The sequence below is a fragment of the Mesoplodon bidens genome, assembly GCF_964165515.1.
Source record: "Mesoplodon bidens genome assembly, chromosome: 5".
NCBI lineage: Eukaryota > Metazoa > Chordata > Mammalia > Artiodactyla > Ziphiidae > Mesoplodon > Mesoplodon bidens.
Genome location: NC_138161.1, coordinates 108,045,830 through 108,071,244, shown reverse-complemented (window position 1 = coordinate 108,071,244; position 25,415 = coordinate 108,045,830). Strand labels below are relative to the sequence as shown.

The 25,415-nt window shown below is 41.0% G+C and overlaps 2 protein-coding genes across 3 annotated transcripts in view; one reads left to right on the top strand and one right to left on the bottom strand.

Moving 5' to 3' along the window:
• The window catches only part of ATP13A5 (ATPase 13A5), a gene marked incomplete at both ends in the record, with an annotated part of 113,082 nt that extends 107,091 nt beyond the window's left edge, over positions 1-5,991 (top strand). Inside the window, 5 exon segments of the mRNA XM_081235356.1 lie at positions 1,633-1,721; positions 4,234-4,314; positions 5,730-5,747; positions 5,751-5,819; positions 5,821-5,991. Coding sequence (XP_081091482.1) covers positions 1,633-1,721; positions 4,234-4,314; positions 5,730-5,747; positions 5,751-5,819; positions 5,821-5,991 — 428 coding nt within the window.
• A 3,693-nt stretch (positions 5,992-9,684) lies between these two features.
• The window catches only part of PLAAT1 (phospholipase A and acyltransferase 1), a 29,799-nt gene continuing 14,068 nt past the window's right edge, over positions 9,685-25,415 (bottom strand). For both annotated transcript variants that reach the window (XM_081235201.1, XM_081235202.1), the window contains exon 6: positions 9,685-9,861. In XM_081235201.1, coding sequence (XP_081091327.1) covers positions 9,760-9,861 — 102 coding nt within the window. In that variant the 3' untranslated portion in view covers positions 9,685-9,759. The remainder of the gene's footprint in view (positions 9,862-25,415) is intronic.

Here is a 25,415-nt window from a genome sequence, read left to right as displayed (position 1 = left end):
TGAGGGTGGATGTAGGTGGTGAGGGGGAAAATTGAGCCCTTGTGGCTTCAAAAAGTAGGGTCTGCTGTAGAAGGAGAGTGGCCTCTGATTTCTGGTTGGTATGGACCTCTATGGAGTTGGGAGCCGATAGACCACCAACACTGGAATAAATGAGGTAGAGAGAATATAAGAGAAAATCTAATTTGTTTGTTTATAAATTTTGAGTATTGTAAGAATCATTTATATCATATCAACACTGATTAAATGCTATTGTTTCAGCCTGAAGGTGCTCATACCATCAAAGAGCATTTATAAGGCACTGTCTACAAAGCACCTGAAAGTTCTGATGCACACAGGAGTGGATGGGTTTGGGGGATAAGAACAGGGATGTTGGCACAGTGTATCCTGAGAAGTTGAGCGCCCCAAAGTAAAGCAATATGGGCAGGTTGGAGATAAAGAAGCCAGCAGATGTGCATGCTAGTTTGTCACTTCCTCTTTCAATTAGAGTCCCAGAAATGCAGATACAAAGTCCCTTTCAGGTGGTTACAGCCTAGTGGATACATAAATGAAGACCATGTAAAGCAGAGTGATAGACACCATATGAAATAAAACTTGGTAAGGGAAGACTGGGGAGTCTTTAAAAGAAAGTGGTGTTGGAACCGGGCTTTTTAAGAAAAATTGGGGGTTTCCCTGGTGGCGGAGTGGTTAAGAATCCACCCGCCAATGCAGGGGACACGGGTTCGAGCCCTGGTCTGGGAACATCCCACATGCAGTAGAGCAACTAAGCCCGTGAGCCCCAACTACTGAGCCTGCACTCTAGAGCCCGCGAGCCACAACTATTGAAGCCTGCATGCCTAGAGCCCGTGCTCCGCAACAAGAGAAGCACTGTAATGAGAATCCCGAGCACCACAATGAAGAGTAGCCCCCACTCGCCACAACTAGAGAAAGCCTATGCGCAGCAACAAAGACCCAATGCAGCCAAAAATAAATAAATAAATTTAAAACAAAAAAAGAAAAATTGGAACTTGCCAAGGCTGGAAGAATATCATCTACACAGGGTATCTTATGAACCAAGGCACAGAAGTGTTGGGTCTCTGTGGAAGCAGCAGGTTTGTGGTTTAACTTTCCTGGCACATAGGGAAGAGCAACCAGAGATCAGTTTAGAGAGGCTGATTGGAACCAGATTGTGGAAGGCCTTGAATGTCAGTCGTTCAAGACCCTTGGACTTTATTCTCTAGGCAATGAAGAAGAGTGAGGTGTCACCAAGAAGAATGACTGTTTATTTATTCATGAACGACACTAGATCTGAGGTGATAAAGCATCAGAATCTCTCTGGTGACCATTTACATGGGCTGATCACTGCAGGGTGTCCCAGCCCCAAGGACTCCTCAGTTGAGGTAACTCCTTTATGGAGTTTACTAGAATACGTTTAATTAACAGCTTCTAGGCTCAGCCTTTGAAGGAAAGATTTTTAAGATATCACCTTTGTCTTGCAAACATTAGAACATATTTTAAAACATATGAGGATATATCAAAACATCTGAAGATGTATCCGGTATTTGCCCAACAGAGATAATTGATTCTGCAACGTGTGTGCCAAATTATAGGAAGCTTTCCTTTAGCATCTAAAAATACTGTTTGCTGTTTCTTCAGATATATTCTCACTTCTGCTGGTATCTGCCTTGGGCCTCACAATTTCCATTCTGTTTTCTGATTTTCAAGATATATACCATGGGATGGAGGCACATGACATCCGTGACTCTCATGTGCAGTGGGGCCACATTTGCACTGTAATTTGCAAGTCATTTACTCCAATATCCTCTCTGGCCACTGAATGTTGTGAGGCTATTCTCATTTACTAGAAGAGCAAATAACATGTCTCCATCACACACATGCTAGCCTCTGAGTGTTTTCATGTTATTAGGGTCATCAGCCAGGTTCATTTGTTCTGTTCATACCTGGAACACCAGGTTTGGATATTTTATTCTTCCATGTTATACTAATACAGTAATTAATCCTTCAAGTTTACTTTTTAAATCATATAGTAGAAATCCTTTATAATGTAATTGTGAAGAGTGAGAAAAAATAGACTTATAGGACAATTGTGTTCTGTCTGTGAGGCAGTGACTGTAAGGAATTTCAGTTCAGTGGGCATCACTGGACCCAGGGTGCACTGGGTTAAAATTAAATTTATTAAGAAGTTATTGAGGGCTTCCCTGGTGGCGCAGTGGTTGAGAGTCCGCCCGCCGATGCAGGGGACACGGGTTCGTGCCCCAGTCCGGGAAGATCCCACATGCTGCGGAGCGGCTGGGCCCGTGAGCCATGGCCGCTGAGCCTGTGCGTCCAGAGCCTGTGCTCCGCAACGGGAGAGGCCACAACAGTGAGAGGCCCGCGTACCACAAAAAAAAAAAAAAAAAGTTATTGAGCCCAGTTTTGGACCCAGCGTTGTGAGAGAAATAAAAGAAAGAGAAAGATTGACTCTGGCCCTCTACCTCTTGTTTTATTTCAAAGATGAGCCATACCCAAGTGAAACGATGGCATGGCCACCTGAGGCCGTCCATGCTTGAAGAGAGTGTAAAATAGAAAGAAGTGGGAAGGACATAGGAAGGAGGAGCTCTCCCTGGGGCAGGATCCTCCTGCCATAGGAGATTTCATGCAGGAGATGAAACTTGATCTGGGCCCAGAAGGATAGGCTAGATTTTGCTAAGTAGGAGACGGGTATAGTCCCAGCCAGGACAACAGCCTAGGCACAAACAGAGAGCGGAATGACTCTCTTTTGTCTTGGAAATGCAAAAGAATGTAGGGTGGCAGAGAGAAAAATCAAAAGCAAGCCTTCTTTCACAGAACACCTGGAAAATTAGCTAAGACTGAGGCAGCATGCTGCGGAATAGGCACGGATGGAGGTAGGCGGACAATGATGTTTTGACTCTATGCTGAGAACAATGGGAGTCCTTGAAGATATCGGGGCAGGTTTTTCAGCGGGGCACTTAAGACAGATTCGTTAGATGACAGCAGGAAGGCTGTCATGTGAGAGCAGAGAGGCTGTGGAGAGAGAAGCAGTTAGGAAATGAAAACCCAGACGATTCAGTCATTTACAAAACATCAAGCTCCAGGGTGGGCTTGACACTGGGGTTACAAAGAGTAAGAAGTAGTCACCACTCTCAAGTAGCTCAGAAGCTAGGAGCGGAGAGCATCACAGAAGCAAATTCCAAAGCAGTGTGGCCAGTGCCTTCCAGGCTAACAGATGGAAAAGAGACCTCCCAGATCAGGGTGGTGGCAGCAGGAGGGAAAGAGCCAGTCTATCCACTGCCATCTGACACACTGCCGAGTCTTACAGCCTTCTCCAGACCACCCTTTTACCCAGGGAGCCTATTTCACAACCCTAAAAAAAGCTGTCTCCACTTAGGGGAAAAAATAACATAGTGTTACTTTGAAATAACCCCTATCAGAACAGGGATGAGAATGAAAGGTGAGCATTTAGACACTGCGGAAGGTCTGTGGCTTTAGTCCTAAATGCATCCCACCCTCTTCACAGTCATCCTACATATTCTATACCCTTTAGGGTCTGAAAGGGAGCTGCATAACTATTCTTTTGCTATGGAAGCAGCCATGGAAAGTTGTAGCTCTCACACCTATTAAATAAGTGTATCTGGTGGTCAAGGTGTATCCTCTAATCCTTAAAAGGAGGTGGGTTGGGCAGGTTCAACTTTCATCAAGCCATTAGATTTAGGGCTGGGAACATTGTTCAAAATTTTTTCACCTAGTTTCTATCTAAATAAACTTGAACTTCTGTCCCCCTTTTGTTCCTTTAACTCATATATCAATTTTACTGAAAGAATGAACTCCCGGTAGCTTTTGCTTTGGGAGAATTAGAAGTAATAATATTATTGGATGAACGATTTAATCTTCCCTCTATTTGAGAAGATAAAAATGAAGAGAGACACACAGGCTCCAAAGTGTCCAGTCTCATGTCTGCGACCCAGGGCACGTTTATTCTGTGTCTATTGTCAGGCAGTGGAGGGAACACAGGGCAAGAGGCGTTCAGATCTGATTTGAATTCTGGCTGTGCCATTTATTTATTGGCGTTGATTCCTTGGGCAAGGTACTGACCTCCTCATCTGTAAAGTTGAGAGAGTAATGCCAACCCTCCAAGCCCAAAGAGTTGTTACAAATACATAAATTAAATGAGATAATAGGTGTTCTTTTGAAGTGTAAGGTATGCAAAGTATAAAGGTAGCATTTCTTTTTCAACAGTTCATCCTAACCATCACATCATGGAGGATTTCAATTTTGGTGGCAGTCCTCACCCAATTCTGTGTGGCCTTCTTTGTAGAGGTAAAGAAATCTCTGTATAGCTCTTATTATTTTTCTGGGGAAATAAATAAAGGACTGACTCTCAACAGATGCTCATTTTTTAGAGCAATCACTTTTATCCCCCAAAGTGATACTGCATATGTTCTCTTTGGGGGAACTGAGAAATTCTTTGAAGGCTGCATAGAAATGCTTTCAGTATCTGTAGTGTAGAAAGCCAAACATCAAATTAACTAATTTTGTCTCACATGAAGGCATTGTATTGTACTTTCCTAGTATTTTTAATAATCTGGTAGAGACTAGACCAGGTGACCTTCTAGCTCTAAAATTCAATGAGACCTTTTAGAGTGAAGAACTGTCTTCAGGAAGGCTTCCTTAATTAAGAGAGAAGGGAAGCCATTGTTCATTCTAGTCAATTCTTACCCTTTGAAGGTCTTCTTCTATAGCATTTCTCTTCTACTCAGTGTCACTAAATGACTTTACCTACTCAGTGAAAGGCTCAGGTACTATTTTTTAAGGGACAGTTAAAAAAAAAAAGATTCATGTATTGAAGTTCCTTGGGAAAAGGCATCGACCAAATTAAGAAAAACTATGTTTATATACAAATATCCCATTGTACACAATGCACATAAAATTTCTCACAGTCAAAGGAATTCCATTTTTGAGACTTTATTTTAAAAAACAACCTAAAAGAGAGAAGAAACTTGTATGTATGAAGGTTTTCATCATAGTATTATCTACAGTGGTAAAATATTAAATTCAACTCAAGTGTTCAGAAGTAGAGATGTTGTTTAAATAAATAGTAATACAGCAATTTGAAGAGATGTTATACAATCATTAAAAATGATTATTGAGAAGATGGTAGCTACAAACTGTATATGACAGAGAGTCTAGTATAAACAAAAGTGGAATGCAAGATTTGACCAGTTCTATTATTATAAATGCATAAAAATTGTGTGTACTTGTAAACACAGAAAAAAGAGACCCCCCCCCAAATGGAAAGCAAAACCCATTTGCTTTCTAGAGTTCATTCATTCATTCAACAAACCATTATTTGACACCTTCTTTGTGGCATGGGGCAGGTAGCAGTGATTTTTTTTCTTCTCTTGATTTTGAGTACATTATTTTGTTATCATTTCAGTCCAGCAGTAAAATAATTCTAAGTGAATTGCCAGCCAGGATTGAACTAGGAAATCTGTGGAAATGAAAGGCTGTAAGCTTTTGGAGATTTCTGTGAACACAAGCATGCTCTCAGTCCTCAAGGGAAAGAATCCAGGGAGCTGCTAGGCTTCGTGGGGCTGCAGAGAGAAGGGGCCACAGGGCATCAGTAATAAGCACCTTTAGAGCAAGGCCTGGGAAAACAAGGGGTGGCAGTGAGCAACCTGGTTGCCAGGGGAAGTGGATGATGGTTTAATTGTTTTTTCCACCTGATTTTCCAGGATGCCATCCTTCAAAATTGAGAGCTCTGGCTATTGATCAAGAAAAAATTTGGAATCCATTCTGAAAGTCAATATAAGAACTGGCAAAAGAAAACTGGCAGAAGACCCAACCTGGCCTCCCACAAACAGGACAGATTATTCAGGCGATGGCACAAATGGATTCTACATCAACCAAGGCTATGAAAGCTCTGAACAGATTCCAAAAGAAAAACTCGAATTGGGAGGCCAAACCACAGAACAACATTTTTGGACCAGATTGTAATCAGAATTGTTAACAGCATCCCTCTTTTACCCAGAAACTAAAACACTGTAGAGAGGTGATGATAGTCTACCCTTATCTTTTCTTTCTCCATCTGAAGATTCAAAGTGCACTTCTCAGTGTATTGAGCCTTGCAACAAAGGACCTTAAATATGCTTATTTTGACTGTAAGCTCTACCACTGAGAAAAATAATGCATTTCCTAGAGTATCATTTTTTTCCTAACAAACTCTATTCACAATGCATAGCATTATCCTGGTTAAAATGCACAACTTTTCACGGTAGTAAATTAATAGTATGAACATCAATAGAAGAAAGAAAAAATGAAGGACAATTTGATCTTTGAAAGTTTCATCAACATATTTTTACTTTCATCTATGGAAATAAAGGAATCTGGAAAAAAAAGCTTCTCTCAATAAATTGTCACATGTTTACTTAACGTTATATTCACTTGCAAAGAACATTTATGCATATATCTTTTCCCAAGGTCACAGAATTCCGCGTTTTGCTTCTTTATATGGTTTTAATAGAGAAACAAGAATTGAAATTTACTTCAGAAAATTCAGCTCTAACTGTGGTAAGTGTGGAAGTGGAGAATGATGGAGGTGTCTGATAATTGCCTATAATCTTGGCTTGGGCACAGCTAACATGTAAGCAAACTCAAACGAAGTTGGCATCTCACAAAGTATATTGTTTTGGGGCCTGTGAGCTAGAAGGTCCAGAGTAGATCACAAAGGTAATGAAATAAACTATTAAAATGTACTTTTCACTCAAAGAAGCATGGCACCTTTATTTGCTTTTTATTACTGACAGAGGAAAATCTCAAGTTCTAACTCCAAAAGTTGGCCCAGACTCAGCATTGCTCATCTTAAAAGAAGCAATCCTAGGGAACGTACCCATAATGTTTGTATCTACAGCATGACAATTCTCAGGATGCTAAACGACTTAAGTTCCATTTCATCTTTTCATAAACTAAATCAATTATCAGATTCACATTAAAGACCACAAGAACGGGTACATGCTTTACAAATATATTCTGCACTTTACTACCTTTAACATATATCAACCTCACTGTGACCTTGAGAGGATATTTATTCCTAGTGAACATTTTAAATTCCCTACTAGGCTTTCCTTGTAAGCATAAATCTAATTTTGCTAATTAAACAGATCTTTAATGGGTCATAGGCAATTAGTTAACCAGTCCCATTCTAAGAGTGCCCATTACGTGCCTAATGCTGTGATGCATGGATTCAATCATGTCTTTACAATTCTGAAATCTTTAGGATTGAAAACATGTTTTCAAATTTCAGTAATTCGTTGCTGTAGATAGTATTATATGCTTTTTACACAAACCAGCAGCATAAATGCAAATTCCTATTCAAACAAACATTTTATATTTTATTTTATTTTTAATCTTTTCTTGGATGTGCTGCTCTTGGAGAGTGACAATTTTTAAATGTGTCTAATTTAGCTTATGATTAAGAAATACATGTCAAACTAAAACAGGGCAGCTCAGGTTCCTTGAGCTGAAATATCTGTATTTAGTAATTTGACCTTTAGAATGAGAAGATTCAGTTGAAACACTATGACATGCAGATAGCATAAAAAGGTTTTTTTTTTTTAAGTCTTTTTTCAACAAAGGTACAGCCTCCCACCACTCAGGTTTTCAACAACCAATTAGGTATCTGATAGGTGATGATCCTTATTTCACACATCTTTTTTGAAGATGGGGACTGGACATGATAAAGTTGGACTCTACACTAGACTTCATTAAAAATACACTCAGAGAAAGGTTAAGTAGTCTTGGGAAAAATGTTTGACGAAAGCACAATGAACATGGCCACATATCAAATGATCACCTATAGGAAAAACAAACCAGACAGCCTTAAGCGGCCCATCACCAAGAGTGGTCACTTTTTAAGAAGACTGATGGCTAACTTTGTGAGCTTACCTCTAAGGCTGAAAACTGCTAGAGACTTGAACACTACCTGTGAAAAATGAATCCATGAATTTAATTTAAAAGCACACTTGTGACTTTTCAGTATTACTCAGTATTGCTAGGACTGCCTTCTGGAGTAGACATGTTCCGAGTCCTCTAGAAGGGTTTGACCTGAGGATCCTCAGGATGTCCTCTGTGTTGCCAATTCCATTCCCTCACCCATAGGCCGGTGTGGAAATTTCACCACACCCCAGTCTCCTGTTTAGGGCTAAGATTTGTCCTCTGCAGTTATCTTTATTAAAAAGTAAGCACACCCAGGGAGACAGAACACATTAAGCTGCTGCCAATCTCACTCTGATTAGACAATACTAGGAAAGAGCCTTTTTTTTTCTTTTATAATTTTACTATTGAGAGTAGGACATAAAAGGAATACGAAACTGAATTTAGAATAAAAATGCAGGGCTAATTTTGCATCATGCTATCAGGAGACACACCTCCCAGAAGAACAGGGGAGGAAGAGAGTTTGGGGGTTTATCTGCAAACAGAAATGGTGCCATAAGAAAGGGAAGGGATTAGTCAGGGAACAGGAAGAGAGACAGGGTCTCTACTTGCCCTGATGGTAGCACATGGCCCCTTCTGTTATCATTATTCTTAACCCTGCAATTAGATTGTAAAGTATTTCTGGCCTGGGAGTAAAATCTAAATCAGTTTAATAGGTCCAAGACTTTCACTGAGTCATCTGTTTAGTTACTTTATCTACCATATTCCTGGTTCCCTCATTCCACCCCGAACCCCCTAACTTTACTTAAACTTTTCCTTTATTTAATGCTATACTTTTAATGATGGCACAAAAAGGATGTCATTAGCTGGCAGTGTTGTTTGTAGGGTAATGTTATAATATCTGATATAATCCCAGGGTATAGAGACCTGCATCCACTCCTCCCCACCTGCTGCAGATAAGAATTCCACTGGAAAGGTATTAAAAAGTGGTGTGTTTCATTCAACACATAATCAATAAAATGCAAGAGTAAAATCATGACACTCCTTGACATAGTAAAAGCCTTAAAAAGTAACACAGGATATTGTTTTCTAAATACAGCACCTTAAACCTACATTTAATGATCTCTTGCTAAGGTTAAGAGGGTCAAACTCTTGAAATACTTCAAAGTCCAAAGGGAATGATGGAGCTTTGTAGAAGTAACAGCCCACTCCAGCTTCTCACATATTCCTTACAAATGAGTTGCTTCCAGGGAAATCACTGGATCCGAAACACTGGAGCCAAGAGTTCCTTCTCCCATTCACCCCCTGCCCCCATCTACACAGGAGCAAGGAGATGGGTGTCCACCCTCATATGGTTTATTAATCAAAAGTTCTTCAAGTTGCCTAACCAAATGCTGAATTTCCAAAATTCTTTTCTCACCAGAAAAGGAATATGAATTTTGATGTCAACCCCAAAATTTGGGGCTCTTAACATTTTTTTTCAAAATCACATATAAAAGTTTCTTTATCCCTCTGGCAAATACAAAATAGTTACCCTCAGGGGAAAGGAAAACAATATTTATAGAAGATAAATGATGATGTGATATTAAGATCCTCTGCTGGCTCACTCAAAAGGCTACTGCTTCTTACTCAAGCTGCCACAGGAAATCTATGCTAGTAGGGAGAAAAATTTCCATGGCTCATTGATGAGACAATACCAGTAAGCAATTTATTAAAGAGCCTGCCATCCATCACTGGAATTTGGAACAATAATGATACATTGAAAATAAGTATTCATCCCAAGTTTCTTTTCCTCCTCACAAATTCCTTCAGCTCCAATATCTCTTCAGTAAATTAATAGTATTTTGCTCTTAGTCTTTTTGGAAACAAGCCAAGGAAAGAGAAGGCACCAGCGGCAGCTGTCACAAACCCAATGGTACTTATTGCTCGGTTGGCCTATAAGGAAACAGGAAACAAACAAAAAACACATCTTATTCTAAAAGCATCTCAGTGTCCTAAACCCCAGCTTTAGCTTGTTTCCTAAACTGAAGACCCATTTTAACGTACAATGGATGAATTTAAAACTCAATGCAGGGGCCTCCCTGGTGGCGCAGTGGTTGAGAGTCCGCCTGCCGATGCAGGGGATACGGGTTCGTGCCCCGGTCTGGGAGGATCCCATATGCCGTGGAGCGGCTGGGCCCGTGAGCCATGGCCGTTGAGCCTGCGCATCCGGAGCCTGTGCTCCGCAACGGGAGAGGCCACAACAGTGAGAGGCCCGCATACCGCAAAAAGAAAAAAAAAAAAAAAAAAAAAAAACTCAATGCAAAATTAAAATTCTGTGTGCAGATGAAATAAATTTATAATTATTATAATTATGACAAAGATAGAAATACACATAGGTAGAGATTCCTCATATTTTTATAGCTTCTGAGAGTTTACAAACTCATTATGCCACAATTCCTAATAATTGTCATAGTACCCCTGGGAGGTAGCATTACTCCTGTTTTGTAAAACTTGAGAAGTTAAAAGTGATTTGCCCGAGGGAGGGTGTACCACTAGGATGTTTAGATATAGTTTAGCCTTGAACCATGTGTTCTCCCCCTATGAAACCCCTACCCCCTAAACACACACTGGTTTGGTTGATTCTATATCAAGGTGAATATCCTGTGTGTGTGTGTGTGTGTGTGTGTGTGTATTGGTTGAGGGGTATAGACATGATAAGAAAGTGGGAGCACTCATTCAAGAAGTCTATTAAAAAGATGACAGCAGGGCTTCCCTGGTGGCGCAGTGGTTGAGAGTCCGCCTGCCGATGCAGGGGACATGGGTTCGTGCCCCGGTCCAGGAAGATCCCACATGCCGCGGAGCGGCTGGGCCCGTGAGCCATGGCCGCTGAGCCTGTGCGTCTGGAGCCTGTGCTCTGCAACGGGAGAGGCCACAACAGTGAGAGGCCCGTGTACCTCAAAAAAAAAAAAAAAAAAAAAAGATGACAGCATTTGGATGCACCCGTGTGTGTGTGTGTGTGTGTGTGTGTGTATGTTCCCTGACTTAATGTCTGTTAGGAAAATAATTCAGGGATGTGACTTGAGCTAAATACCTATAGGCTCTTATTTGGTAGATACACTTTCTATTCTGATAAACAAACTTCAAGAGAAGTCAATACTGGTGTTAACTATCATGTCAAAAAGTAATTTCTCATGTAGACACATGAAAACAAACCACTCTCAAGCTCAATTGTCCATAAAGGAGCTCAGAGATTTATATCTTTAAGGGTATTAATCATCATCATGATGATGGGACTGATGAATATTCATGGTTTCATGGCACTCAACTAATATCGCCTTCCATCTGCAGTGCAATTTTATGACCCAAAGGTCACATTCAGATACTTCAGAGTCATCAGGTATTCTGAAAACAACAGTTATTCTCTGGGAGTTAAGAATCGGGCTTTCAAATAAAGCAAAACATTTTTCCTAAATTACTCTGGAGACCAGCCCCAATGCTGGAAAGTGTGACCCAGCTCACACTGGAGCATGCCCTCTGTCTAACCCACAGCCCTCCACCACGGAGCCTGCCACCGCCATATGCCACATAATGTTCCCTCCCTAACTGTGGGTTCCCTATGGGGAACAGGCAGCATGGGTTCTAGCCAGGACAGAAGCACAATGGCAAGAGTATTCACTTCATTACATCATCCTGTGGTCTGTAGGGACGAGGCCTATAATTATAACTCCCTGCTCTGTTACCATCCCCAGTTGCCAAAGAGAATGACACTGGCAAACAACTGAAAAATCCCATTTTAGTGTACAATTCTAATTTAATGTATTTGGTTGGTTGGTTATTTCTTTTATTTGTAATTTTTAATTAGTTGCTACCTAAGTTGCTTCCCAGGAGAGAGTGAGAATTCGCTATAGCATAGAGCTCCCCACATAGCTCATGGGGAGCAAAAAGGGTCTGGGAGGTACAAGATACCAGACAAAATTCCAAAGAGGGGCAGAATCAATAATCAGACAGGGAGTAAGGATTATAAACCAAGCCCAAACCTCATGCAATTCCAGGCAGATGCTGAGATTCCAAGGAGGGCTGATACAGGAAAATATGGCAGGCAATGCAAAAACAGGAAGGTGTAATTGGTGTCTTTAAACAGAGATACCAAATGGCAGCAGAGGACAGCCCTGGGAAAATGGCAGGATCCTGTGGGTGGGGTGGCCCCAGCCCTAACTCATTGGGTATCTTTCAGCCACTAGAAACATAACATGTGAGAGAAATCCCATAAATCTAAGAGACCTGGGGAGGGGACAGACAACTTAATCCTAACTCAAAGTCCCCTGAGATTGCACAGGCAAGATACAGTTATAATAAAGCCACTTCCAGCATGCAGTTTCCCAAATCCCAAACATTAATTTTTTTTCAAGTTGCATTCTAAATGGAAAAATCACATGTAATTTGGACAATCCCTTAGAGTTATGTGTAACTGGATCTGACCTGCAAAATTATAAAATCCCAGGATTTTTGTGGTGAAACAGCATGAACAAGAGCTTTTACTTCATGGCTGATTTAGGATTGTAAGATCACCAAATCCTATCCTGCACACTTCATCCTTTACAGGGCTTTCAGGGTGGAGGGGGCATGGTAAACACCACATTCTGAGGATCTATATATACATGCCCAATGAAATGTTAGCTATAACTGAAGCAGCTGGGTCCAGACATTAGTTTAGCTGGGTCACAGATGACTGTAGGGGTTATCAAAATCCCTCTTCCCCCAAAACTCTAAGGTTGCAGTGCTATGCAAAGAAACACAGGCAGGGCGTACTGTCTGTCAGCTTGTCCAGGCCCATTCAAGGGTGCTGCTATCTTCCACAAAGATAGACACATTTTAATAACTTGTTTAGACTCAAACAGTGACAAATGTTGATTTTAGGAATTTGTAAAAATAAGGAAAAGACAAGCCACAGGCTGGAAGAAAACACTGGTGAAAGGCATATTTGATAAAAGATTGTTTTCCAAAATATGCTAAGAACTCTTAAAACTCAACAATATGAAAACAAGCAAGCAACCTAATTAAAATTGGGCTAAAGATCTCAAGAGACGCATCACTAAAGGTGATATGCAGATAGCAAATAATACATGAAAAGATGTCCAACATCATACATATTTAAGGAATTGCAAATTAAAACAATGAAGATACAACCATGTACCTATCAGAATGGCTAACCTCCAAAACGCTGACAGTGCCAAATGTTAAAGATTTGGAGCAACAGGAGCTCTCGTTCATTGCTGGTGGGAATTCAAAATGGCACAGCCACTTTGGAAGACAGCTGGGCAGTTTCTTACGAAACTAAACATACTCTTACCGTATGATCCAACAATCATAATACTTGGTGTTTATCCAAATGAGTCAAAAATTTACATCCACAAAAAACCTACACGCAAGTATTTCCAGCAGCATTTTTTTCATAATTACCAAAATTGGGAAGCAGCCAAGATGTCCTTCAGTAGGTGAGTGGAAAAATAAACTGTGGTGCATCCAGACAAGGGAATATTATTCAGCGATAAAAAGAAATAAGCAACCAAACCATGAAAAGACATGGAAGAGAGCCCGGAGGAAGATGGCGGAAGAGTAAGACCTGGAGATCACCTTCCTCCCCACAGATACATCAGAAATTCATCTACACGTGGAACAACTCCTACAGAACACCTACTGAACGCTGACAGAAGACCTCAGACCCCCCAAAAGGCAAGAAACTCCCCACATACCTGGGTAGGGCAAAAGAAAAAAGAATAAACAGAGACAAAAGGATAGGGACGGGACCTGCACCAGTGGGAGGGAGCCGTGAAGGAGGAAAGGTTTCCACACACTACAAGCCCCTTCGCGGGCGGAGACTGCGGGTGGCGGAGTGGGGGAAGCTCTGGAGCCACGGAGGAGAGCACAGCAACAGGGGTGCGGAGGGCAAAGCGGAGAGATTCCCGCACAGAGGATCGGTGCCCTCAGGCACTCACCACCCCGAGAGGCTTGTCTGCTCGGCCGGCGGGGCGGGCGGGGCTGGGAGCTGAGGCTCTGGTATCGGCTTTCAGTCGGAGCGCAGGGAGAGGACTGGGGCTGGCGGCAGGAAGAGAGCCTGAAGGGGTTAGTGCACCACGGCTAGCCCGGAGGGAGTCCGGGGAAAGGGTCTGGAGCTGCCGAAGAGGCAAGAGACTTTTTCTTCCCTTTTGTTTCCTGGTGCGCGAGGAGAGGGCATTAAGAGGGCTGCTTTGGGAAGCGCCAGAGACGGGCGCGAGCCGCGGCTAAAGGCGCGGACCACGGAGACGGGCGTGGGACGCTGGGGTTGCTGCTGCTGCCGCCGCCGTGGGGCCTGTGTGCGAGCGCGGGTCACTGTCCGCCCCGCCTTCCGGGGGGCCTGTGCACCCCGCCACTGCCGGGGTCCCGGGACCCGGGGACGGCTTTCCCGGGAAAGCGCACGGAGCGCCTCGGTGTGGTGCAACGTCACGCCGGCCTCTACCGCTGCAAGCCCACCCCACACTGCGCGCCCCTCCCTCCCCTCTGCCCCTCTGCCTGAGTGAGGCAGAGCCCCCGCATCAGCGGCTCCTTTAAACCCGTCCTGTCTGAGCGAAGAACGGACGCCCTCCAGCGGCCTACGCGCAGAGGCGGGGCCAGGTCCAAGGCTGAGACCCGGGAGCTGTGAGAGCAGAGAAGAGACAGGGAAATCTCTCTGTGCAGCCTCGGAGGCAGCGGATTAAAGCTCCACGGTCCACTTGATGTGCCCTGCGTCTGTGGAGTGCATGAATGGACAGCGAATCATCCCAAATTGAGGAAGTGGACTTTGAGGACAAGATTTAAGACTTTTCCCCCTTTTCCTCTTTTTACAACGAATTATCCCAAGTTAAGGACGTGGACCTAGAGAGCAAGATTTCAGACTTCTCGCCCTTTTCCTCTTTTTACAACGAATTATCCCAAATTGAGGAGGTGGACTTGGAGAGCAAGATTTTTGATTTTTCCCCCGCTCTCTTTTTGTGAATGTGTATGTGTATTCTTCTGTGTAAGATTCTCTCTGTATAGCTTTGCTTCCACCATATGTCCCAGGGTTCAATCTGTCCGTTTTTTTTTCAATAATTACTTTTTAATTTTAATAACACTACTATATTTCATACTTTATTCTATTTTACTTTACCTGCTCTTTCTTTTTTTCCTACCTTCCCTTCCTCCCTCCCTCCCTCAGCCCCTCCTTTCCTTCTTTCTCTCTTTCTTTCCTTCCTCCCTCCCTTCTTCCTTTCACTCTTTCTTTTTCTTTCCTTCCTCCCTCCCTCCCTCCCTCGTGTCTTTCTTTCCTTCCTCCCTCCCTCATGTCTTTGTTTCCTTCCTCCCTCCCTCCCGCCTTCTTCCTTTCACTTTCTTTTTCTTTCCTTCCTCCCTGCCTCCCTTTCTTTCTTTCTTTCTTTCTTTCTTTCTTTCCTTCCTCCCTCCCTCCCTCCCTTCTTCCATTCACTCTTCCTTTCTCTTTCATTCCTCCCTCCCTCCCTCCTTTCTTTCTTCCTTTCTTTCCATCCTTCCTCCCTCCCTCCCTTTCTTTCTTTCCTTCCTCCCTCTCTTCTTCCATTCACTCTTCCTTTCTCTTTCATTCCTCCCTCCCTCCCTCCTATCTTTCTTCCTTTCCATCCTTCCTCCCTCCCTCCCTTCTTTCTTTCTTCCTTCCTTCCTTCCTTTCTTTCCTTCTTCCTTTCTTTCTCTCTATCTTTCTTTCTTCTACTAACTCTTTCTTTCTACTTTTTCTCCCTTTTATTCTGAGCCGCGTAGATGAAAGGCTCTTGGTGCTGCAGCCAGGAGTCAGTGCTGTGCCTCTGAAGTGGGAGAGCCAACTTCAGGACACGGGTCCACAAGAGACCTCCCAGCTCCACATAATATCAAGCAGCGAAAATCTCCCAGAGATCTCCATCTCAACACCAGCACCCAGCTTCAGTCAACGACCAGCAAACTACAGTGCTGGTCACCCTATGCCAAGCAACTAGCAAGACAGGAACACAACCCCACCCATTAGCAGAGAGGCTGCCTAAAAACATAATAAGGCCACAGGCACCCCAAAACACACCACCATACGTGGACCTGTCCACCAGAAAGACAAGATCGAGCCTCAACCACCAGAACACAGGCACTAGTCCCCCCCACCAGGAAGCCTACACAACCTACTGAAACAACCTTAGCCACTGGGGACAGACACCAACAACAACGGGAACTACGAATCTGCAGCTTGCAAAAAGGAGACCCCAAACACAGTAACATAAGCAAACTGAGAAGACAGAAAAACACACAGCAGGTGAAGGAGCAAGATAAAAACCTACCAGACCTAACAAATGAAGAGGTAATAGGCAGTCTACCTGAAAAAGAATTCAGAATAATGATAGTAAAGATGATCCAAGATTCTATTTCCAAGATCCAAAATCTTGGAAATAGAATAGACAAAATGCAAGAAACAGTTAACAAGGACTTAGAAGAACTAAAGATGAATCAAGCATCGATTAAAAACACAATAAATGAAATGAAAAATACTCTAGATGGGATCAATAGCAGAATAACTGAGGCAGAAGAACGGATAAGTGAGGTGGAAGATAAACTAGTGGAAATAAGTGATGCAGAGCAAAATAAAGAAAAAAGAATGAAAAGAACAGAGGACAGTTTCAGAGACCTCTGGGACAACATTAAATGCACCAACATTCGAATTATAGGGGTTCCAGAAGAAGAAGAGAAAAAGAAAGGGACTGAGAAAATATTTGAAGAGATTATAGTTGAAAACTTCCCTAATATGGGAAAGGAAATAGTTAATCAAGTCCAGGAGGCACAGAGAGTCCCATACAGAATAAATCCAAGGAGAAATACGCCAAGACACATATTAATCAAACTGTCAAAAATTAAACACAAAGAATTCATATTAAAAGCAGCAAGGGAAAAACAACAAATAACACACAAGGGAATCCCCATCAGGATAACAGCTGATCTCTCAGCAGAAACTCTACAAGCCAGAAGGGAGTGGCAGGACATAATTAAAGTGATGAAGGAGAGAAACCTGCAACCAAGATTACTCTACCCAGCAAGGATCTCATCCAGATTTGATGGAGAAATTAAAAGCTTTACAGACAAGCAAAAGCTGAGAGAGTTCAGCACCACCAAACCAGCTTTACAACAAATGCTAAAGGAACTTCTCTAGGCAAGAAACACAACAGAAGGAATATACCTAAAATAACGAACCCAAAGCAATTAAGGAAATGGGAATAGGAACATACATATCAATAATTACCTTAAGTGTAAATGGACTAAATGCTCCCACCAAAAGACACAGATTGGCTGAATGGATACAAAAACAAGACCCATATGTATGCTGTCTACAAGAGACCCACTTCAGACCTAGAGACACATACAGATTGAAAGTAAGGGGATGGAGAAAGATATTCCATGCAAATGGAAATCAAAAGAAAGCTGGAGTAGCAATTCTTATATCAGACAAAATAGACTTTAAAATAAAGACTATTAGAAGAGACAAAGAAGGACACTATATAATGATAAAGGGATCGATCCAAGAAGAAGATACAAAAATTGTAAATATTTATGCACCCAACATAGGAGCACCTCAATACATAAGGCAAATACTAACAGCCATAAAAGGGTAAATCGACAGTAACACAATCATAGTAGGGGACTTTAACACCCCACTTTCACCAATGGACAGATCATCCAAAATGAAAATAAATAAGGAAACACAAGCTTTAAATGATACATTAAACAAGATGGACTTAATTGATATTTATAGGACATTCCATCCAAAAACAACAGAATGCACATTTTTCTCAAGTGCTCATGGAACATTCTCCAGGATAGATCATATCTTGGGTCACAAATCAAGCCTTGGTAAATTTAAGAATATTGAAATTGTATCAAGTGTCTTTTCTGACCACAATGCTATGAGACTAGACATCAATTACAGGAAAAGATCTGTAAAAAATACAGACTCATGGAGGCTAAACAATACACTACTCAATTATGAAGTGATCACTGAAGAAATCAAAGAGGAAATTTAAAAATACCTAGAAACAAATGACAATGGAGACACGACGACCCAAAACCTATGGGACGCAGCAAAAGCAGTTCTAAGGGGGAAGTTTATAGCAATACAATCCCAGCTTAAGAAACAGGAAACATCTCAAGTAAACAACCTGACCCTGCACCTAAAGCAATTAGAGAAAGAAGAACAAAAAGCCCCCAAAGCTAGCAGAAGGAAAGAAATCATAAAGATCAGAACAGAAATAAATGAAAAAGAAATGAAGGAAACGATAGCAAAGATCAATCAAACTAAAAGCTGGTTCTTTGAGAAGATAAACAAAATTGATAGACCATTAGCCAGACTCATCAAGAAAAAAAGGGAGAAGATTCAAATCAGTAGAATTAGAAATGAAAAAGGAGAAGTAACAACTGACACTGCAGAAATACAAAAGATCATGAGAGATTACTACAAGCAACTCTATGCCAATAAAATGGACAACCTGGAAGAAATGGACAAATTCTTAGAAATGCACAGCCTGCCAAGACTGAATCAGGAAGAAATAGAAAATATGAATAGACCAATCACAAGCACTGAAATTGAAACTGTGATTAAAAATCTTCCAACAAACAAAAGCCCAGGACGAGATGGCTTCACAGGCGAATTCTATCAAACATTTAGAGAAGAGCTAACACCCATCCTCCTCAAACTCTTCCAAACAATTTCAGAGGAAGGAACACTCCCAAACTCATTCTACGAAGCCACCTTCACCTTGATACCAAAACCAGGCAAGGATGTCACAAAGAAAGAAAACTACAGGCCAATATCACTGATGAACATAGATGCAAAAATCCTCAACAAAATACTAGCAAACAGAATCCAACAGCACATTAAAAGGATCATACACCATGATCAAGTGGGGTTTATTCCAGGAATGCAAGGATTCTTCAATATACGCAAATCAATCAATGTGATACACCATATTAACAAGTTGAACGAGAAAAACCATATGATCATCTCAATAGATGCAGAGAAAGCTTTCGACAAAATTCAACACCCATTTATGATAAAAACCCTCCAGAAAGTAGGCATAGAGGGAACTTTCCTCAACATAATAAAGGCCATATATGACAAACCCACAGCCAACATCGTCCTCAATGGTGAAAAACTGAAACCATTTCAACTAAGATCGGGAACAAGACAAGGCTGCCCACTCTCAGCACTCTTATTCAACTTAGTTTTGGAAGTTTTAGCCACAGCAATCAGAGAAGAAAAGGAAATAAAAGGAATCCAAATTGGAAAAGAAGAAGTAAAGCTGTCACTGTTTGCAGATGACATGATACTATACATAGAGAATCCTAAAGATGCTACCAGAAAACTACTAGAGCTAATCAATGAATTTGGTAAAGTAGCAGGATACAAAATTAATGCACAGAAATCTCTGGCATTCCTATACACTAATGATGAAAAATCTGAAAGTGAAATCAAGAAAACACTCCCATTTACCATTGCAACAAAAAGAATAAAATATCTAGGAATAAACCTACCTAAGGAGACAAAAGACCTGTATGCAGAAAATTATAAGACACTGATGAAAGAAATTAAAGATGATACAAATAGATGGAGAGATATACCATGCTCCTGGATTGGAAGAATCGATATTGTGAAAATGACTCTACTACCCAAAGCAATCTACAGATTCAATGCAATCCCTATCAAACTACCACTGGCATTTTTCACAGAACTAGAACAAAAAATTTCAAAATTTGTTTGGAAAAACAAAAGACCCCGAATAGCCAAAGCAATCTTGAGAACGAAAAACGGAGCTGGAGGAATCAGGCTCCCTGACTTCAGACTATACTACAAAGCTACAGTAATCAAGACAGTGTCGTACTGGCACAAAAACAGAAAGATAGATCAATGGAACAGGATAGAAAGCCCAGAGATAAACCCACGCACATATGGTCAACTTATCTTTGATAAAGGAGGCAGGAATGTACAGTGGAGAAAGGACAGCCTCTTCAATAAGTGGTGCTGGGAAAACTGGACAGGGACATGTAAAAGTATGAGATTAGATCATTCCCTAACACCATACACAAAAATAAGCTCCAAATGAATTAAAGACCTAAATGTAAGGCCAGAAACTATCAAACTCTTAGAGGAAAACATAGGCAGAACACTCTATGACATAAATCACAGCAAGATCCTTTTGGACCCACTTCCTAGAGAAATGGAAATAAAAACAAAGGTAAACAAATGGGACCTAATGAAACTTCAAAGCTTTTGTACAGCAAAGGAAACCATAAAGAAGACCAAAAGACAACCCTCAGAATGGGAGAAAATTTTTGCAAATGAAGCAACTGAGAAAGGATTAATCTCCAAAATTTATAAGCAGCTCATGCAGCTCAATAGCAAAAAACCAAACAACCCAATCCAAAAATGGGCAGAAGACTTAAATAGGCATTTCTCCAAAGAAGATATACAGACTGCCAACAAACACATGAAAGAATGCTCAACATCATTAATCATTAGAGAAATGCCAATCAAAACTACAATGAGATATCATCTCACACCAGTCAGAATGGCCATCATCAAGAAATCTAGAAACAATAAATGCTGGAGAGGGTGTGGAGAAAAGGCAACACTCTTGCACTGCTGGTGGGAATGTGAATTGGTACAGCCACTATGGAGAACAGTATGGAGGTTCCTTAAAAAACTAAAAATAAAACTACCATACGACCCAGCAATCCCACTACTAGGCATATACCCTGAGAAAACCATAATTCCAAAAGAGACATGTACCAAAATGTTCATTGCAGCTCTATTCACAATAGCCCGGAGCTGGAAACAACCTAAGTGTCCATCATCGGATGAATGGATAAAGAAGATGTGGCACATATATACAATGGAATATTACTCAGCCATAAAAAGAAACGAAACTGAGCTATTTGTAATGAGGTGGATAGACCTAGAGTCTGTCATACAGAGTGAAGTAAGTCAGAAAGAGAAAGACAAATACCGTATGCTAACATATATATGGAATTAAAAAAAAATGTCATGAAGAACCTAGGGGTAAAATGGGAATAAAGACACAGACCTACTTGAGAATGGACTTGAGGATATGGGGAGGGGGAAGGGTAAGCTGTGACAAAGCAAAAGAGAGGCATGGACATATATATACTACCAAACGTAAGGTAGATATATAGTGGGAAGCAGCCGCAGAGCACAGGGAGATCAGCTCGGTGCTTTGTGACCGCCTGGAGGGGTGGGATGGGGAGGGTGGGAGGGAGGGAGATGCATGAGGGAAGGGATGTGGGAACAGATGTATATGTATGACTGATTCACTTTGTTATAAAGCAGAAACTAATTTAAAATAAAAGACATGGAAGAATTTTAAATGCATATTGCTTAGTATGATTTCAACTATATGACATTCTGGGAAAGATAAACTACAGGGCAGTTAAAAAAAATCAGTGGTTGCCAGAGATTTAGAGAAAGAGGGAATGATTAAGCAGAGTATACAGGATGTCATAACACAGTTGTCAAAACCAACAGAATTTACAACAAAAAGAGTGAGCCCTTATGTTAACTATTTTAGGGGAAGAAAATATTTTCCTTTACCCATAACAAGTTCTCAGCTGAGGCTCTGTAATAAGAGGAAAGCAAACAGAAGTTTATTAACATGTATATCTCATATACTCATGGGAGAAATTCAGGGAAGAGTAACTCGAAGAGAGAGAACAAACAAAACACAATGTTAGTAAAAGGAAAGGAATCATAAAGATCAGAGCAGAAGTAAATGAAATAGAAACAAAGAAAACAATAGCAAAGATCAATAAAACTAAAAGCTGGTTCTTTGAGAAGATAATCAAAATTGTAAACCTTTAGCCAGACTCATCAAGAAAAAGAGGAAGAGGACTCAAATCAATAAAATTAGAAATGAAAAAGGAGAAGTTACAATAGACACCACAGAAATACAAAACATCATAAGAGACTACTACAAGCAAAACTATGCTAATAAAATGGGCGACCTGGAAGAAATGGACACATTCTTAGAAAGGTGTAACCTTCCAAGACTGAACCAGGAAGAAATAGAAAATATGAACAGACAAATCACAAGTAATGAAATTGAAACTGTGAGTGAAAATCTTCCAACAAACAAAAGTCCAGGACCAGACGGCTTCACAGGTGAATTCTATAAAACTTTTAGAGAAGAGCTAACACCCATCCTTCTCAAACTTTTCCAAAAAATCGCAGAGGAAGGAACACTCCCAAACTCATTCTACAAGGCCAACATCACCCTGATACCAAAACCAAAGATAATACAAAAAAGAAAATTACAGACCAATATCACTGATGAATACAGATGCAAAAATCCCCAACAAAATACTAGCAAACAGAATCTAACAACACATTCAAAGAAGCATACACTATGATCAAGTGGGACTTATCCCAGGGATGCAAGGATTCTTCAATATACCCAAATCATTCAGTGTGATACACCACATTAACAAATTGAAGGAGAAAAACCACATGATCATCTCAATAGATGCAGAAAAATCTTTCAACAAAATTCAACACCCATTTATGATAAAAACTCTCCAGAAAGTGGGCATAGAGGGAATCTACCCCAACATAATAAAGGCCATATATGACAAACCCACAGCAAACATCATTCTCAATGGTGAAAAACTGAAAGCATTTCCTCTAAGATCAGGAACAAGACAAGGATGTCCACTCTCGCCACTATTATTCAACATAGTTTTGGAAGTCCTAGCCATGGCAATCAGAGAAGAAAAGAAATAAAAGGATTACAAATTGGAAAAGAAGAAGTAAAATCATCACTGTTTGCAGATGACATGATACTATACATAGAGAATCCTAAAGATGACACCAGAAAACTACTAGAGCTAATTAATGAATTTGGTAAAGTATCAGGATACAAAATTAAAGCACAGAAATCTCTTGCATTCCTATACACTAACAACAAAAGATCAGAAAGAGAAATGAAGGAAACAATCCCATTCACCATTGCAACAAAAAGAATAAAATAAGTAGGAATAAACCTATCTAAGGAGGTAAAAGACCTGTACTCAGAAAACTATAAGACACTGATGAAAGAAATCAAAGATGACACAAACAGGGGCTTCCCTGGTGGCGCAGTGGTTGAGAATCTGCCTGCCAATGCAGGTGACACGGGTTCGAGCCCTGGTCTGGGAAGATCCCATATGCCGCGGAGCAACTAGGCCCGTGAGCCACAACTACTGAGCCTGTGCGTCTGGAGCTTGTGCTCCGCAACAAGAGAGGCCATGACAGTGAGAGGCCCGCGCACCACGATGAAGAGTGGTCCCCACTCGCCACAACTAGAGAAAGCCCATGCACAGAGACGAAGACCCAACAGCCAAAAATAAAAATAAATAAATAAATAAATAAATAAAGGATGACACAAACAGATGGAAAGATATACCATGTTCTTGGATTGGAAGAATCAGTATTGTGAAAATGACTGTACTACCCAAAGCAATCTACAGATTCAATGCAATCCCTATCAAATTACCAATGGCATTTTTTACAGAACTGGAACAAAAAATCTAAAATTTGTATGGAGACGCAAAAGACCCCGAATAGCCAAAGCAATCTTGCGGGAAAAAAACAGAGCTGGAGGAATCAGACTCCCTGACTTCAGCCTACACTACAAACTACAGTAATCAAGACAATATGGTACTGGCACAAAACCAGAAATATAGATCAATGGAAAAGGACACAAAGCCCAGAGATAAACCCATGCACCTATGGTCAACTAATCTATGACAAAAAGGGCAAGGATATAAAATGGAGGAAAGACAGCCTCTTCAATAAGTGGTGCTGGGAAAACTGGACAGCTACATGTAAAAGAATGAAATTAAAACACTCCCTAACACGATACACAAAAATAAACTCAAAATGGATGAAAGACCTAAATGTAAGACCGGACACTATAAAACTCTTAGAGGAAAACATAGGAAGAACACTCTTTGACATAAATCACAGCAAGATCTTTTTTGACCCACCTCCTAGAGAAATGGAAATAAAAACAAAAATAAACAAATGGGACCTAATGAAACTTAAAAGCTTTTGCACAACAAAGGAAACCATAAACAAGATGAAAAGACAACCCTCAAATGGGAGAAAATATTTGCAAACGAATCAACTGACAAAGGATTAAACTCCAAAATATATAAACAGTTCATTCAGCTCAATATTAAAAAAACAAACAACCCAATCAAAAATGGGCAGAAGATCTAAACAGACATCTCTCCTAAGAAGACATACAGATGGCCAAGTGGCACATGAAAAGCTGCTCAACATCACTAATTATTAGAGACATGCAAATCAAAACTACAATGAGGGACTTCCCTGGTGGTGCAGTGGTTGAGAGTCCGCCTGCCAATGCAGGGGACACGGGTTTGTGCCCCAGTCCGGGAGGATCCCACATGCCGCAGAGCGGTTGGGCCTGTGGGTCATGGCCGCTGAGCCTGAGCGTCCGGAGCCTGTGCTCCGCAATGGGAGAGGCCGCAACAGTGAGAGGCCTGCGTACCACACACACACACACACAAAACTACAATGAGGTATCAGCTCACACTGGTTAGAATGGGCATCATCAGAAAATCTACAAACAACAAATGCTAGAGAGGGTGTGGAGAAAAGGGAGCCCTCTTGCACTGTTGGTGGGAATGTAAATTGATACAGCTACTTTGGAGGACGGTATGTAGGTTCCCTAAAAAACTAAAAATAGAATTACTATATGACCCAGCACTCCCACTACTGGGCATATACCCAGAGAAAACCATAATTCAAAAGGACACATGCACCCCAGTGTTTATTGCAGCACTATTTACAATAGCCAGGTCATGGAATCAACCTAAATGCCCACTGACAGACAAATGGATAAAGAAGATGGAAGATGTGGTACATATATACAGTGGAATATTAGCCATAAAAAGGAACGAAATTGGGGCATTTGTAGAGATGTGGATGGACCTAGAGACTGTCATACAGAGTGAAATGTCAGAAAGAGAAAAACAAATATCGTATATGAACACATATATGTGGAATCTAGAAAAAAGGTACAGATTAACTGGTTTGCAATGCAGAAACAGAGACACCGATGTAGAGAACAAACGTATGGACGCCAAGGGGGGAAAGTGGCAGGGCGTGGTGGTGGTGGGATGAATTGGCAGATTGGGATTGACATATATACACTAATATGTATAACATACGTAACTAAGAACCTGCTGTATAAAAATAAATAAACAAAATAAGAAACAAAGAATTCAGGCTTATATAGCATCTTCAACAAAGAACAATAAATTTGTAGAGAAATGACAGGACACAAGAAAGTGGTTCGCCTTCCAAGGGCAACAGTCTGTGGGAAGGTAAACATACAGGAAACTAATGGTAAACAGAGGCTTGTGAGTAGTTTGTTATGTAGATACCTCTAGTGCCC